Source organism: Peromyscus maniculatus, chromosome 11 (assembly GCF_049852395.1).
Source record: "Peromyscus maniculatus bairdii isolate BWxNUB_F1_BW_parent chromosome 11, HU_Pman_BW_mat_3.1, whole genome shotgun sequence".
NCBI lineage: Eukaryota > Metazoa > Chordata > Mammalia > Rodentia > Cricetidae > Peromyscus > Peromyscus maniculatus.
In genome coordinates this window covers 100,973,278-100,988,043 of record NC_134862.1, presented here as the reverse complement: position 1 = coordinate 100,988,043, position 14,766 = coordinate 100,973,278, and the positions used below count along the sequence as shown (strand labels likewise).

Here is a 14,766-nt window from a genome sequence, read left to right as displayed (position 1 = left end):
AAGCTAACCAGGCTCTCCTCTGCGGTTCTTGCTGGGGGCCTGCCTGCAGCTGTTAGCTTTTTGTAATAATAGTGTTTTCTGAAGTCACAACAGAAGCACAGCACAGCACACACGCAGTCCGCCGGTCACTTTGCCAAAGCACTGCCGCATCTCTGCACTTCACAGGGGAGGTTTGACGTTTTGGAGTGTGATGAAATACAGCCCTAGGAAAGTTTCCCCTGCGGTGTACGCAGTCAATGGTTGACCTATACCATGCAGAACTGCAGTGCAGGTGCCTCTGCCTTTCTCCAAAGGGCCGCGTGTCAAGTAGATGCATCCATCTCAAGTGCAAGGCAAGGCCCGCCAAAATGAGGGGTGGAGCAGACACACACACACACACACACACACACACACACACACACACACACACACGCCCACCTCCCTCCCTGTCATTTTGTTCTCGGGAAATCCCGCCTCCGCCCAGAGCAATTCAGACAATCAAACACTTACCTCATCTGGCAGAATGACTCAGGGAGTCCCACCACTGACCCAGTTCCCAGGTGGATACTGTAGACAGAAGTGCTCAATAAATGCATGATGAGCGTCTCAGTTTGGGTTACTGTTGCTATGACAAAGTCAACTTGGTAAGGAAATGGATTTCTTTCGATTTACACGTTCATATCGCTGTTCCTCATCAAAGGAAGTCAGAACAGGAACTCAAACAAGGCAGGAACCTGGAGGCAGGAGCTGATGCAGAGGCCATGGAAGAGTGCTGCTTACTGGCTTGCTCCCTCTGGCTTGTTCAGCCTGCTTTCTTATTGAACTCAGGGCAACCATCCCGGGATGACCCCACCACAGTGGACTGGGACCTCCCCCATCTATTTCTAAGAAAATGTGCTACAGCCCGATCTTATGGAGGCATTTTCTCAATTGAGGTTCCCTCCTTTCAGGTAACTCTAGCTTGTGTCAAGTTGACACAAAACTAGCCAGCACAGTAAGTGAAATAAAGGTGTGTTGACCACCTACTGTGTGCCAGCCATAACTTGGGAGATGTAAACTGAAATCAGACATGGACCCTTGCCTCAGAAAACTAACACTCTAACGAACAGTACAGATACATCAAAAATGCCTCATGCTCCTCCCTCTGCCTCTGTGAAAACCCCATGTTGAGATCCATATGCTCATCCTGTATCAGCAAAGTGTTTGCTGTGTGTCTGAAAGAAACACGGGCATGAAAAGTTCCTGCACCTAGGACTCTCACACACACTGGAGGCAGAGGGTGGTGAGAGCAGGCAGGGTAAGTGCATTTACATCCCTGCATGATGGGCATACTGCAGACCGGGGTGCCGCAGATGGAGGAATCTGGCCCGGGTGCTGATCCCCAAACCCAGGCCTGCTGACCTGTAACCTGAGATGAAGCACAGCACCTGACAGCTTCTGTGATGACACTGAGGTGCTGTGTGAACTGTAAGGACCAGTCAGATCTTCTTACGGGAACTTCTCTACGACAGACAACAATCTGCCCTTGGCAGGGTCACAGCTGGCTTCCTTGGTGAAATGAATTTCCCCAACTCCTTTTGCAGCTCTATTGGCCAGGTCTGTTTCCCTTCTGCTTGTGATGGCTTTGGTCCTAATCTGAAGCCTGGACATTTGGTGACAGTCCAGCAGATGTGCCTGGCCCCAGCAGGCAGAGGTCTCAGCTCAGAACTAGAGAAAGAGCTGGCTCCTGGAATGTCTTTCTCCTTCCAGTCCACCGTGTCCAGACCCTCACCTCCCAGCCGAATCCCACCCAGGACGGGGAAGCAGGCTTAGAGAGTTCAGGTGTTTCAGCAGCAGAACCATGACTGGGCTTGAGCTGGACACCATGATGGAGAACATGCTAGAAAACGCAGCCTCTGTGGGCTTGTGAACACTTTTCTCAGGAGTATTCAGAAACCTATAAAAAGTTTGTTTGTTTTCTTTTTTTTAAGATTTATTTATTTATTATGTATACAATGTTCTGCCTGCATGTGTCCCTGCACTCCAGAAGAGGGCACCAGGTCTTACTATAGATGGTTGTGAACCTCCATGTGGTTGCTGGGAATTGAACTCAGGTCCTCTGGAAGAGCAGCCAGTGCTCTTAACCTCTGAGCCTTCTCTCCAGCCCCTGTTCATTTTTTTTTAAAACTGGTGAAGAAAACTTTCAGCAAGTGCTTCTATTTTTAGGTAAGCACTTTTAGATCTCACAACACTGATTTAATAAAATACACATTACTATCCAGAAATGCCAGGAGCTGATTTCCAGACACATGTGCACTTGTACCTGGAAACATGTACACATACAGAGATACACACAGATGATTGTCTAAATTATTGTTGAATAAACTTTGAAGTAGCATGCTTTGCTGGTACTGGATGAACACTAGCTAATGTGGAATTTAGAATGAGGGCGTCTGACATAGACCCCGGCCGGAGTGAAGATCAGCAGTGGAATGCTTGCCTACCGTGGGGGAGGCCTTGGATTTTCTCCCTGACCCCACGTTAAAATAAAATACTTTTTTTCATTGCCTGCTTTTATGGTTATGGCTATTTTCCCTGAATTACTCTGGTGGATTTTAGTGTCCTATCTAAATGAGAAGGAAGAAGAAATATGTTTTAGGTTGTTGTTTGCGAGCACATCTCAGAAACACACAAGTGGGTGTGGCAAGAAGCTGCATTGGACGAAAAGTGACACATTACCCCAGAAACGTTAGAGGAGGAAGGACTGGTCAGCCCACGGCTGCAGAGGCTTCACGCCGACTCCGCCTTGCTGACTTGGACCTGTGGGGAGGCGGAGCATGATTGTGGAAGGGCAGAGTGGATCTGGAAGGTGGAGGGAGGGCCAGCTGAAGGGGCCAGGGACAAGATAGGCCCTAACGGCACAGCCCAGGGACCCACTTCCCCAGCCAGGCCTTCTCACCTCCCCATAAAGCCATTAGTGATGGCTCCATCAACAGACGAGGCTACTGATGAAGGGAGGGTTGTCATTCCGGTCACACCACCAGCTGCCAAACATGCCCTCAATCAGACCCTTACAAAAGCTCCCACATCCAAACTGCTGCATGCTTCAGTAACATTGTGGACATAACTTTCAGAGAACTAGAGAGATTCTTGGTTGTGTTGAGAAATTTTTACCAAATGGTTACAATGAGAATCTGGGCAGAAACCATCTTTGGCTGACTCTCAGGGTCACTATCCTTTATTAACTGCCTATCACCATGGTACTCCATAAACAGTATTCCATAGTAGGATTTAAGAACACTGACTGAGTATAGGTAAATCATAATTTTCTTGTCGATGTGAAGGATTTGATGAGACCCTCATTCTCAGAAACAAACTGCAAAAGTCATATGTGGGAGAAAGTTGAGGTGATTTCAGTGTGGATTAGTTATTAGATAATAGAACAGCAATGCTTTATATAGATATGTTTTTCAAGAGAGGGTTTCCCTGTGTAGTCCTGACAGTTCTGAAACTCGGTCTGTAGCCCAGGCTGGCCTGGAACTCAGACATCTGCCTGCCTCTGCCTCCTAAGTGCTGGGACTAAAGGCGTGCGCCACCATGCCCAGCCATTCTTTTTTTTACCCCAACTTCTGGATTGTTCTCTTTTGCAGAGCACACTGAAGTGTTCAGGAGTGAAGAATCATATCTGAGATTCTTATTAAAGTATATGCCCAAATTTCAGATTGAGATATTAAAACGTGAAATATTAGTTGTTAATCTTATTAAATAAATATTAATAACTAGTCAAGCTCCCTTTACTTTCTAGTACTTGAAAGTTTTCATAACAAATAAATAGCACCACAAATAAATGCAGTCATCAGTAACGTGGCTCCAGCCCCAGCTTAGCAGGCAGAGGCTCTGAGCTACATGCAGAGGGAATCCATCTTTGTCCTGGGCATCCAACCCTCCCACTCCTGCCACACTAGCCACTCATCAGACACTTCTGTTTGCTATTCCTGAGTGTTTTTAAGTTTTAGGAATGACAGCAAGTGCCATTAGTCCCTTTAACAGCCTGGGTGCAGAGGCCCAGCTCTGGGGCCCTTGCAGGCTCTAGTGTCACAGATGAGATGGGACAAAGCGGGACAGTACTGAGGAGGCTGGCAGGGACGTCAGCCTCAGCTGCCTGTCATCCAAGAGCAAGTTCATCACCTCAGGTTTTCCTTTTCTTTGATGAGACCTGGAAGGAGAAATCAGGAGTCCTCTGAGGACTCTTCTGAACCTCCCGCTGGTCACACTGTAGCCAGTGAGGGCCTCGGCCAGGGTGCCTGGCGCACTCCAGCTCCCTCAACATTGCTCCCCACTGTAGACTTGTTTGTTTAGAAGTCTTCTCAGTTCTTAGTGTCACAGCTGAAGCATCCACAAACCCGGCGAATCGATGGGACCCCCATCACACAACACAGGTCACTTTGGACCTCCATTCAAAGTTTGGCAACTGAGTGAACTTTTCAATATCTTCCAGTAAAAGACATGCTTAAGGTGTTTTTATTTAGAAGTGATTATATTAAAGAGCCAATCAGATCCTTCTTCCTGACAATGGTGGACAAGAGGTGTGTGCCATCCTGTCATTCTCTATCCAGATTCCAGTGAAGTAACCCCAAACCAGATCACTTAGAAAGAGTATCTATCTATTCTGTAGCTTCAGCACTCAAGAGGCTGAAGCAGGAGAATCACATGACCAGCTGGCCAGAATAGTCAGACCCTGTCTTGAAGGAAAAGGAAGAAGAGAGGGAGGAAGAGGGAAGGGGGAGGAGAGAGGAGAGGGGAGGGGAGGGGAGAAGGGAGGGAAGGGGAAAGGAGAGGGAAGAGGAGAGAGAAGAGGGGAGGGGAAGGGAGAGGAGAGGAGAGGGAAGGGGAGGACACACACACACACACACACACACACACAGACTTCCCACTGAGCCAGGGACTACATGCATTACCCAGTGATTTCTCTCCCCTATTTATTATAAGGTTCACTTGTGTTTTCTGGGCATGCACTGGGAACTAGAGAAGGACACTTTGCTCACCCACTACCCTGAACCCCACTTCTGCCCTGGAGTGTGGTGGCACCTGGCCTTCCAGATTTTTCACAGGTGACCCACACATGCACCATCAGTTAGAGCATGAAGCTATAGGACGCTGCTTGGGACTGGTTTTCTCAGGCACCAGAGGTGACCTAGGAAAGCTGGAGAGCTGGCGTGAACAGAAGCCTGGACTTCAGATGCCTTGGCTCCAGCAGCAGGTCTGAAGGCTTCCGAGCCCTGACTCTGGACTGGCCACACCCCACGGATGACATCCTGGGGGTATGGTCATCCTAACTATCCCTAGCTGCTTTTCTTGGAGAGCAGCCTTGGCCCCACCCCGACCCACGTGGTAGTAAGGGATAGGTAAGGCTACAATGGGTGGACAAGCAGCCATGGTCCTGTCCCATCATAGCCCAAGGACTCAAAGGCAGGAACAATTCCACATTGGAGGGATCAGAGTTAAGGCAAAAGCAGCAGATCCTTGGGAGACTCCATTTTTCACTCACTAGCTGAAGAGTGAGGTCTCTGTGGTCCCTACCAGCTGTCCTGGGCCCGAGGCTGTGGCTCCCCTGCAGTGAGTGCCATCTGGTCACCAGAAAAGGTGCCCCAGATGGGTAGGGTGAATGGGGCATCCTGGAGATTGGGATGAGAACGCAGGCCTTGCCAAAGAGGCGGACACTTGTTCCTTGTTCCAGACAGTGGTAGGAGATGGGAAGGTGCCTGCTCCAACACCAGGCCTTGTGTATGCATCAGGCTGGGAAGTGGAGACTTGCTGGGGAGGAACAGGGCTCCAGTCCTGACTCCTCCCTGTAGCCAAGCAGGTGTGCGCACTTGGGTAGGTGGCTCAGGTGGTTCAGCTGTGCTGTTTGGGTCTCCTGTTCCGGGTAGGTGAGGAGGTTCCAGCACCGGCAACCCGGAAACCGGCCTGTCATTCCCTCCTGCAGGTGACCGCCCAGGGAGGTCAGTCGGCCTGGGGTGCCCTGAACTCCGGCATGCTCCAGGTGCGTGGTGGCGGTGGCGCATCGCGCTCCACGTCCTCCGAGATGGTCCGGATGTCACTGGCGAAAGGCGCGATGCGCGCTCGGCTCTTGAAGGAGGACAGGCTGCCGCGGGGCCTCAGGCTCCACTGACGCGTCAGCTTATGGGCTTCCTCCTCCTGCTTCGTCTTCTCCAGGGCCTCCTGCAGCACGGAGCGGAAGAGCCGCGCCACCTCCTGCACCTCGGGCTCCCGCTCGGCTAGCAGCTGTCGGAACCTGCGGCGACATGATGTGACTGGCTGAGCATCCCACCTGCGGGCAACTCGCTGCCTTACTCTTGTCCCAGTCAATCATAAACTCATTCCCAGCACTGTTCACCTCTGAGCCTCAATTTCCCCATCTGTAAGAGGCAACACCTGTCTTTTCTCAAGGTTCATGCTCATATGCAAGGAGCCTGCCGCCAGCCTAAGTAAGGCTTAAGAGGCAGAGAACTCAGCATGGCTGTGTGAGGCTTTCCATGCCCCACCTGCCCTGGGGATTGCTCTGAAATGCATGTCTGGTTATGTCACTGTGTGTAATCACAGAATCCCATCTCCCCCAACTCCATGTCCCTTTCTTCAGTGTGACAGACACACTGTGCTTTCACATTGGCCCTTCTCCTTCCCAGGAAGCCCAGGAAGAACATCTGTATCTCCTTGGTCCTTGTCTCCCAAGCTGTTTCCTCTGCCTGGAAGATTTCTCCCTGGAGCTCAAGAATCATCCATCTGATCCTTGCCTTCCTCCTCCCTACAGAGAGCCAGCACTTGGCAGGGGCAAACGGGAAGGCCAGGAGGCAGCGTGGGAGTCCCCTCACTGTGGGTTTGGCCGGCCAGAGCACATTCCCTCTGTGGCTCTCTACCTCAGCCCCATCGTCTCTTCTGAAGTAAATAAACACTTTCAGAGGCTCCCATCATGTAGAGTCAGGAAAACGGGAGATGGCAGTCTGAAAGGTAGGCAGCCAGCGAGAAGACCACAAAACCAAAGAGGGAGAATAAGGGCAAAGCCCTCCTTTCAAGGGAATTTCACAGAGAGAGCAGAGAACGCGCAAGCGTTGGTGGGGGTGACTGGGAGTCGGGTTAGAGTGTTTAGTTGTAGATTTGTCCTTTACAAAGAGGAATGCTGACAGGAAACTTCTGTTCTTTTGGACTCATTCCTGGTTTGGGACTGACTTCTCCCATTTGGTGGGGACAGAGCGAGGGGAGCCGCAGCTTCGGGGAGACGGTTTAAGTTCTGGATAGAGCTGCCCCAAGCTTTCTTTACACACTTGGTGCCCTGTGCTCTCACACATTTGCTAGCCATTCATGTTCCCTCTCCCCCACAGACACACTCCCACCTCAGGCTGACCCGTGTCAAAACTGACTGAAACGGAATAATGAAGACACCAGTTTGGAGACATTGCCTGGGAAAGGTCCTAAGGAAAGAATACTGGTGCTGATATGCCAGGATTGCTGTGACTGTGAGGCCAGCCTAGGCTACCTAGTGAGTTCTAGGCTAGCCTGGGCTAAAGGAGGAGGAAGAGGAGGAAATGCAGTAGGAGACATTGAAGATAAACAGACAACAAAGGAGCCCATGGTGACATGCAGGTTCCCAGCCACCCAGGTAGAACGAGAACTTATGGGCTTTGAGGCTCACCCATCAGAGCCTGAGGGCCGCCAGATCTGCCTCCCGCCCCACATGAAGCCTCCCCCGGGTCTGATATGCCTTTTGAGTTCTTTTTCCTGCTCTACCCCACCTAACGTATATCTGGGCCACTCATGCCCTCTGGCTCTGACCCCCGTGGCCTCGGGCTACTGTAAGTGCAGTCACCCTCTCTGGAGGCAGTGAGGTCACAGCTGGTCCCCAGCCCAATGCCAGGCTTACCTGAGGATGGCAGGCCCACAGTAGGATGGGTGGATCTTGGCACACACATCCTCCAGCTGCAGCCGCTCCCCAGGGCTGAGGTCATAGGCAGGCCTGGGCGTGCTGGCCAGCCAGCTGTAGTCCACGCCAGTGCAGACCTTCCTGGCCGCGCTTCGACGCTCTCTCTGCTGCCTCTCCACCTCCCGCAGCTGCCCAGCCAGCTCCATCATCAGCGTCTCCAGCACCATCTCCGCCGGGCTCCGGGCTGACAGCCGGGGTGGGGTGTCGTTCCACCGGAGCCATGGGATGAGGGACATGGTCCTCCAGGCCCTGCTGAGACAGAGAAGAAGTGGGTCTTCCCTGTGCCCCTTGTCAGCTAGGGGAGAACCCAGGGGACCAAGAAAGAGAGTTGGGCCCTGGCTGAGAACATCTGCTCCCACCCCCACCCCTTACAGCTGTGTGGCCTCATGTAGGTCACAACCCCTTTGAGCAACATTCTCAGTTATGAAAAAGAAGACAGGGCCATTTAAGAAGCAGTTGTGAATGAGCTTGGTTCACAGTAAACATTAAAAGAAATAATGCATGCAGCCATGGTGATAAGAATCCTGAAAGCATTCTGATGACTGAACCCAGAGAAATTGGTCCCCAAGCCTCACTATCCCTAAAGAAAGCAGGAAACAGTCCATATATAGCACAATCATATCCCCATGATCTATGGGGGAAAGCACACACACACACACACACACACACATACACACACACACCATATGTAACACACATACACATATAGACACATACAACACAGAGTACACACATATACAACACATGCACATACATACACACACGTACCCTTAGACACTTACATCCTGTGCCAGTCCAACAAGAAAACACTGTTTCAGATGCCCCCAGTAAGGATGGTCCACCTAGAAATGTGTGGGCTGACATTACCCTGATAAAACTCAACTCACCCACCATCTGTTCACAGTTCATTAGTCCAGTGAGCATCAGCCATTCAGTGGATGGACACAGACAGGAAAGCATGCAGGGACCCTGCTCTCCATGAGACACAAGACTTACATCTCATGACTGGGGGAGAGCACGCTCAGTATCTGTGGGGAGGGTGAACACTAGATGATGAAGGGGAGCAGAGAAGGAGTTGTGGATGAGCAGGGTCAGAGTAAGGGCAGAGGGCAGGCATGAGGGCTGATAGAGATGGTGGCCTGGGTGGAAGACCTAGCCTTGGTCCAAGGTGTACACAGGGATGCCTGAGCCGGACCTCAGTGAAAACCAACTCTACATTGATCAGACTTCAATGTAAGACCAGAATTTCTGTGACTGCTAGAGAAAAAAGTAGGGAAACATTTCAGACACAAATATAAGAAGGGCTTTCTCAGCCGGACTCTAGTTATCTAGGAAATAAGGCCAACAACTGACGGACAGGACCTGGTGACATTTCAAAGAAATGTTAACTGAGTGGAGAAGCCTACAGAACAGGAGAAAACCTCTGATTTGATGGACACACACATGACATAGAATTAATATCTAAAATGTACAAAGAATTTAAAAAAAAAAAAACATGATGCCAAAGGGCAGAGTCAATAACGGGGCTGATGAAATGAATGGACAATTCTCAAAAGATGAACTACCAGCCAGGCGGTGGTGGCACACACCTTTAATCCTAGCACTCAGGAGGCAGAGGTAGGTGGATCTCTGTGAGTCTGAGACCAGCCTGGTCTAGAGCTGTTACACAGAGAAACCCTGTCTAAACCCCCCCCACACACACACACACACACAAATGGCTGGTGAACACAGGGAAGTGTTTAACCTCACTAGCCAGAGCTGGTCTCAAGCGTGGCCTCCTCTGCCCCTCTTTCCTGGAGACCTTAGTTGGCCTGTATTTCAGGGGCTAAGGCTGACTGGGCCTTGTGCTCTGTGAACCTAACTTCTGGGGCCCAGCATGGGAGTCTCACTGGAAAGGGGGGGATTCTCAAGTTTCCTCTCCTCACTCCTGCGCTCCTCCACACCGGCCCCGATCCAACAGCAGCAAGGTGCCAGCTGCTCCCCCAGGAGGCTCTACGGGCAAGCCCGATTAAGTTCTTAAGGCCACAGGATGGTGAGGGAGGGTGGGGGAGGGTCTCCAGACAGCTGCCAGCCAGGCAGACTCCTGGACCAGCCAGGCCTTGTGACCTGCCCTGGGAGATTGTAGTTTTGGCTCCTCACCACCCTCTGGAGGCAGGAACAGAGCTCCCGGGAAAGCTTCCAAGGCCCCTCCCTCTCTAGCTCACCTAGTCTGTGACAGGGCCTGGGTGACCTCGGAGCCTGTCACGGAGGCCTGCTCGCTTGCTCAGCCTCATTGACCGTCTCAGATACCAGCCTGGATGTGAGGAGGGACTGCCGTTTCCTTGGGTGTGAAGCAGCTGTGGGGTCTAGGGCAGTGTTAGGAGACAGTGCTGGAGTGTTTGTGGATGTGGGCAGACTTACATTCCAACCATTCAGACAAGCAGCATGCATGTGCATTTGCACACATAAACATGTGACTCCAGCAAAATGATTGTTTTATTGGAGTTTTTGTTTTTGTTTTGGGGTGTTTGTTGTACTTTTCTTCCAACTTGCCTGCATGTCAGCACATGGGGCTGTGGAATTCTCCACCAGCGGGCACAGGAAGTGTGCTGGGCTAGCCTGAGGTCAGCAGACCCCGGCCTGTGCCATGCCTCCCACTGCACTAGATGTGAGGCTCCCTCGAGGAGTATGTGTTCAGGAGTAAGTGTGTGGGGCGGGGGGGGGGGGGGGGGGGGGGGGAGGAGGATGCTTGTAATCCAAGCACTTTGGAGTCCGAGGTGGGGGTCTCTAGAGCGAGCCATCGAAATGCTTCTACAGAGTCAGCACTCCTGGATGGAAGGCACCTCTGTCATCAGTGTGTGACCATCTGAGAGGACATCCAGGTAACTAACCCCCACTGAGAAGACACTGCCTCATTCTCCCTGACCAGCCGGGCCTTACAGTCCTCATCTATGCATGGGGTTGACACACCATGCAGCACACTCCCCAGACTTCTGTGACTCTCAAAAGCAGGTGTGTGAAGTCCTGTGCAATACCTGGGTCTGCCATCCCAGAACCTGGTACGCAGTCTGGAAGTGAGTGCGGCCTCTGTGCCTGCCAGATGACAGAGAAAACAGGCAGAATGCTGGCCGACGGTGACACAGAGAGGAAAAGAAATGAAAGCCAGCTAGGATGACACACCCTAAGACTGCAAAGACCCCCACCATTGTGGTCTGTGAGAACCTTGGGGATGTGTCTCTCTCCCACGTCTGGGAAATGGGGCAGGATGGATGCTGCCTTCTGCTGATAGCTCCTCCCTCTTCTCCCTGAGTCTCTTCTGCTAAGGAGTGATGCCTCACCCTCCTTTAACTGCAGGCATGCTTGGTGGCCTGGTTGTCCCCCTTCCCTTTGGTCAATTGCTGTCTCAATGAGGCATGCTGAGGCTGGGGAGAGAGTGCCCGCTGTCCCTGACACATCTAGCCTGCGTCCAGCTCCCTGGGGTCTCAGTTTCCCTGTCTGTAAGAGGGGCAATGAGGGTGTTTGTTTCGAGTTCCTGTAAAACCAGATAACCCTGAGAAGAGCGTTCACACCAGGAGGCTGCTCCACCTGAGGCTGTCCCCGGCCCTCAGTGCAGGGACTCTTCCCTGGGGTCCTAGGAGAATCAGGTTATGAACTTGGAAAGACCTTGTTTCCACCTCTGATTTAAAATGTAGCATTTCTGGGCCGGAGAGGCAGACATGCAGTTAGGAGGGCTCGCTGCTCTTGAGAGGGCCAGCACTGACATGGCGGTTTACAATTCTTGGGGATCTGATATCCACTCTGATTTCCACAGGCACCAGCCACACACAAGGTGCACACACACACATTTGCAGGCAAAACACTCATACACATAAAAGAAATAAATCTGAAATATTTTAATGTATCATCTCCTCCAGGTAGGAATGCCCACCACACAACCCAGGAGTATCTATTATGACACCTGAGACTTCACCTCCAGCCAAGATCATGAATATAGTCCTGACTCCTCAAAGTTGCTATTTGTGAAATATTGTGTGCTCATCATTACTCTGAAACGCAATATTATGTCACTAGATCTTATAACCTTACCTATTTCTAGAAAAGCACAGCTATCACCATGTCATAAGTTGTTTTTATGCATATTTCAGTGGTTGCATTTCTACACAGCTAGTTTTTCTCTAATTCAGCTTTGGTGATGTTTCATTTAGAAACACTTCAGAGAATGTTTTCTCAGTGACCCCCAGCAGTCTGTAGAACAGAAAAGAAAGCCTATCCTGCCCCTCCCCACCCCACGACTTGGTGCAAGTTTCACCCCAACCTGGATCCTAGCCTTCCTTGGCTCTGTGATCTGGTGTCTGTATAGGGGAGCTGAGTCACTATATTCCAAGAGAAACTGATTCTAAGTGCCTGGGCCGGGTCACACGAAAGCCCCTGTTCCTACCGCTGCCCCCAGGTGTCACTCTCCCTCACTGGCCTCTTCCCTTCCCGGCCACCTCTGATCATGCTCTGATCATACTCTCCTCCCTCCATTTCTGGACATCCCCCGAGGACAGTGGCTTTTCATCTTAGAAACGCCCCAAGCCTGCCCTGAATCCCGAGGGAAGAGGAGTCTGGTCCTAGACAGTTAGAGGGGACCACTATGCTCACAGGTGCCACACAATGAAGGGGATGCTGGCCTTGATCCAAGAACCCTGATTTATTGGTCCAGAGGGAGCCACACCCAGGGCCGCAGCTGTGGCTCCCTCCTTGTATAGCTGGACTCCCACAGCTCGGATGAGTATCTGCAGGCCAGGGAGGGCTCTGTTCCCGGTGACCCTAAGGTCTAAGGGCACCTGACCCAGGCTATCCCAGAGCATGAGTTACCTCTTAGAGCAGCTGTGTGAGCTGAGGCCAGACCCCGGGTCCTGGCAGAGGTACAGAGAGCATATGTAACTGCCCTCCCTCACCAGTTCTCTCCCTGGCCCAAGGTCAACTTCACCAGCTGCAAGTTAGCCTCGTTTCTTTTCGGCATTAGAAAAATTACTGCCGTCAAGCCAGGTGTGAACGGGCCTGACCTGTGGGCCTTTCACCTACCCGGCAAAGACCTGTTCATCCCTCACACCCTCTTCTAAGGGTCAACTCTTCCTATAGCCTGCCCTCACTGCTCCCCACTAAGATAGCATGGGTCTCAGTGGCCATAGGACCCATCATTCCAGCATCTGTAATGATGGATGGATGTGTGCACGGGCAGCTGGGTATGTGAATGGATGGGTAGATATGAGTGAGTGAGTGAGTGAGTGAGTGTGAGTGAATGAGTGAGTGAGTGAGTGAGTGAGTGAGTGGATGGATCAGTGGGTGGGTGGGTGGATGGGTGGATGCATGCATGTGTGGATAGATGGTCCATAGATGGATAGAGGGCAGATGGATTGATGGATAGATGAGTCTCAGTCAGTTCTCTTAATACTGAGGCAGAGATGCAAGTACTTAGGTCTGAATATGACGGGAAATCTCCAAAAAAATTCTCCCTTCATCCCAATGTCACAACCCATTGAATCCTCCCTACCTCCACCCAGGTTCCCTCCTGGAGCCTTACTGAGCCCTCATAGGCTGCTCCATTGTAGAGGGGACCACACGTCCCCTGGACCCTTCTGTATGCCTAGACTTGACTCTACCCTTTGGGCGTGCTAAGTTGCATTTCTCAGATGGATTTGCTTCCTTCCTGTGGCTGTGTCTTCTGAGTACCACACAAGGGAGCTCTGAGGCTGCTTCTCTCTGAGGCTTGCTCAGCCCAGAGCAGACAACAGTTGTGGCTCCCCACAAGTTCATGAAGAAAGAACCAGGCTAGGTAACCCCCTCCCCCAGGATCCTGCCTGAGTCCTCTCATCTTTGACCAGTGAGGTCCGAGGGGGCCTCCCATGGCTACCTGGGATCCAGTCTATTTTCTGGTTCCCAGATGGCCAGGGAGCCTCCCCTCCACGCTCATAGCCAAGTGTGCCTGACTCCTCCTGAAGGCATAGCTGCCACTTCTGGACACACACACACACACACACACACACACACACACACACACACACACACACACTCTTACCTGAGATCCACCTCCTTCCGGGGCAGTGACACCGTAGGGGCCCTGCTTCCCGCTTCCCGCTTCCCGGTCTAGGGAAGGTGGGAAGCTGAGCGGTTGTACAGGGGCAGAGGTAGAGGGGTGCACAGCATCCTCACAGCCTCTCTCTGCCTCTTCCGCTGCCGGCGGCCTCCGGTGCTCTCTGCTTCTCCTGTCTGAGAAGTTTTACTGGAGGCACCAACTGGAGGAAGGCCCCAGCTGGGCTGGTGTTTGTGGAGTGCGCGTCGGTCCCCAGAGCCGAGCCACAACTCCCCGCAGAACCCGAAGGCAGGCCAGCTGCGGTTGCCATGGAGACCCACCTAAGCCTCTTGGCCTGCAGCCGGTATTAGCAGATGAGGGAGGGCTGACCTGACACACAGATGCCAAGAAGATCAGGCGGGCGAGAGCTCTATTCCCAGAAGGCACCTGGACCCCTCCTTTCCCAGCACCACCCAGTTAGATGCCGCCGACCTCAGCAGACTCCTGGCACACCTACTCGTGGCAGATGTTTCCAGCTGCCTGGTGGATGGTTCCTGAATGCAGATGCACTCTTCCCTCCAGGAGGACATTACTCTGGGCATCAGGGGCCCAGGATTACTTTTCTCCACCTTTCTGAGTCCCCTTACCTGTCGCCCTCTGTCTCTCCTTCTCTCCCAGGAGCACAGGGACAGAAGGCACAGGTAGGTCCAGGGAGAAGAGAGAAAGTGGTCCTGGGGAGTCAGGGTTCCGTCAGAGGTTGGCATGGGCTTCCTGCTGCTTCACCCCAGTCACC

The 14,766-nt window shown here is 52.1% G+C and overlaps 1 protein-coding gene across 2 annotated transcripts; it reads right to left on the bottom strand.

Moving 5' to 3' along the window:
* Positions 1 to 4,439: 4,439 nt before the first annotated feature.
* Rd3 (RD3 regulator of GUCY2D) lies at positions 4,440 to 14,278 on the bottom strand. Of its 2 annotated transcripts, none has more exons than XM_042258866.2 (3): positions 13,980 to 14,278; positions 7,877 to 8,188; positions 4,440 to 6,253 (listed from the first exon to the last, which is right to left on the bottom strand). In XM_042258866.2, exons 2-3 carry the CDS (start codon positions 8,170 to 8,172, stop codon positions 5,962 to 5,964), a joined length of 588 nt encoding a protein of 195 aa, XP_042114800.1. In that variant the 5' UTR covers positions 8,173 to 8,188; positions 13,980 to 14,278; the 3' UTR covers positions 4,440 to 5,961. The 2 variants fall into 2 exon arrangements, with proteins under 2 accessions (XP_042114800.1, XP_042114801.1); XM_042258867.2 differs by having other exon boundaries at positions 7,877 to 8,185.
* Positions 14,279 to 14,766: the final 488 nt, after the last annotated feature.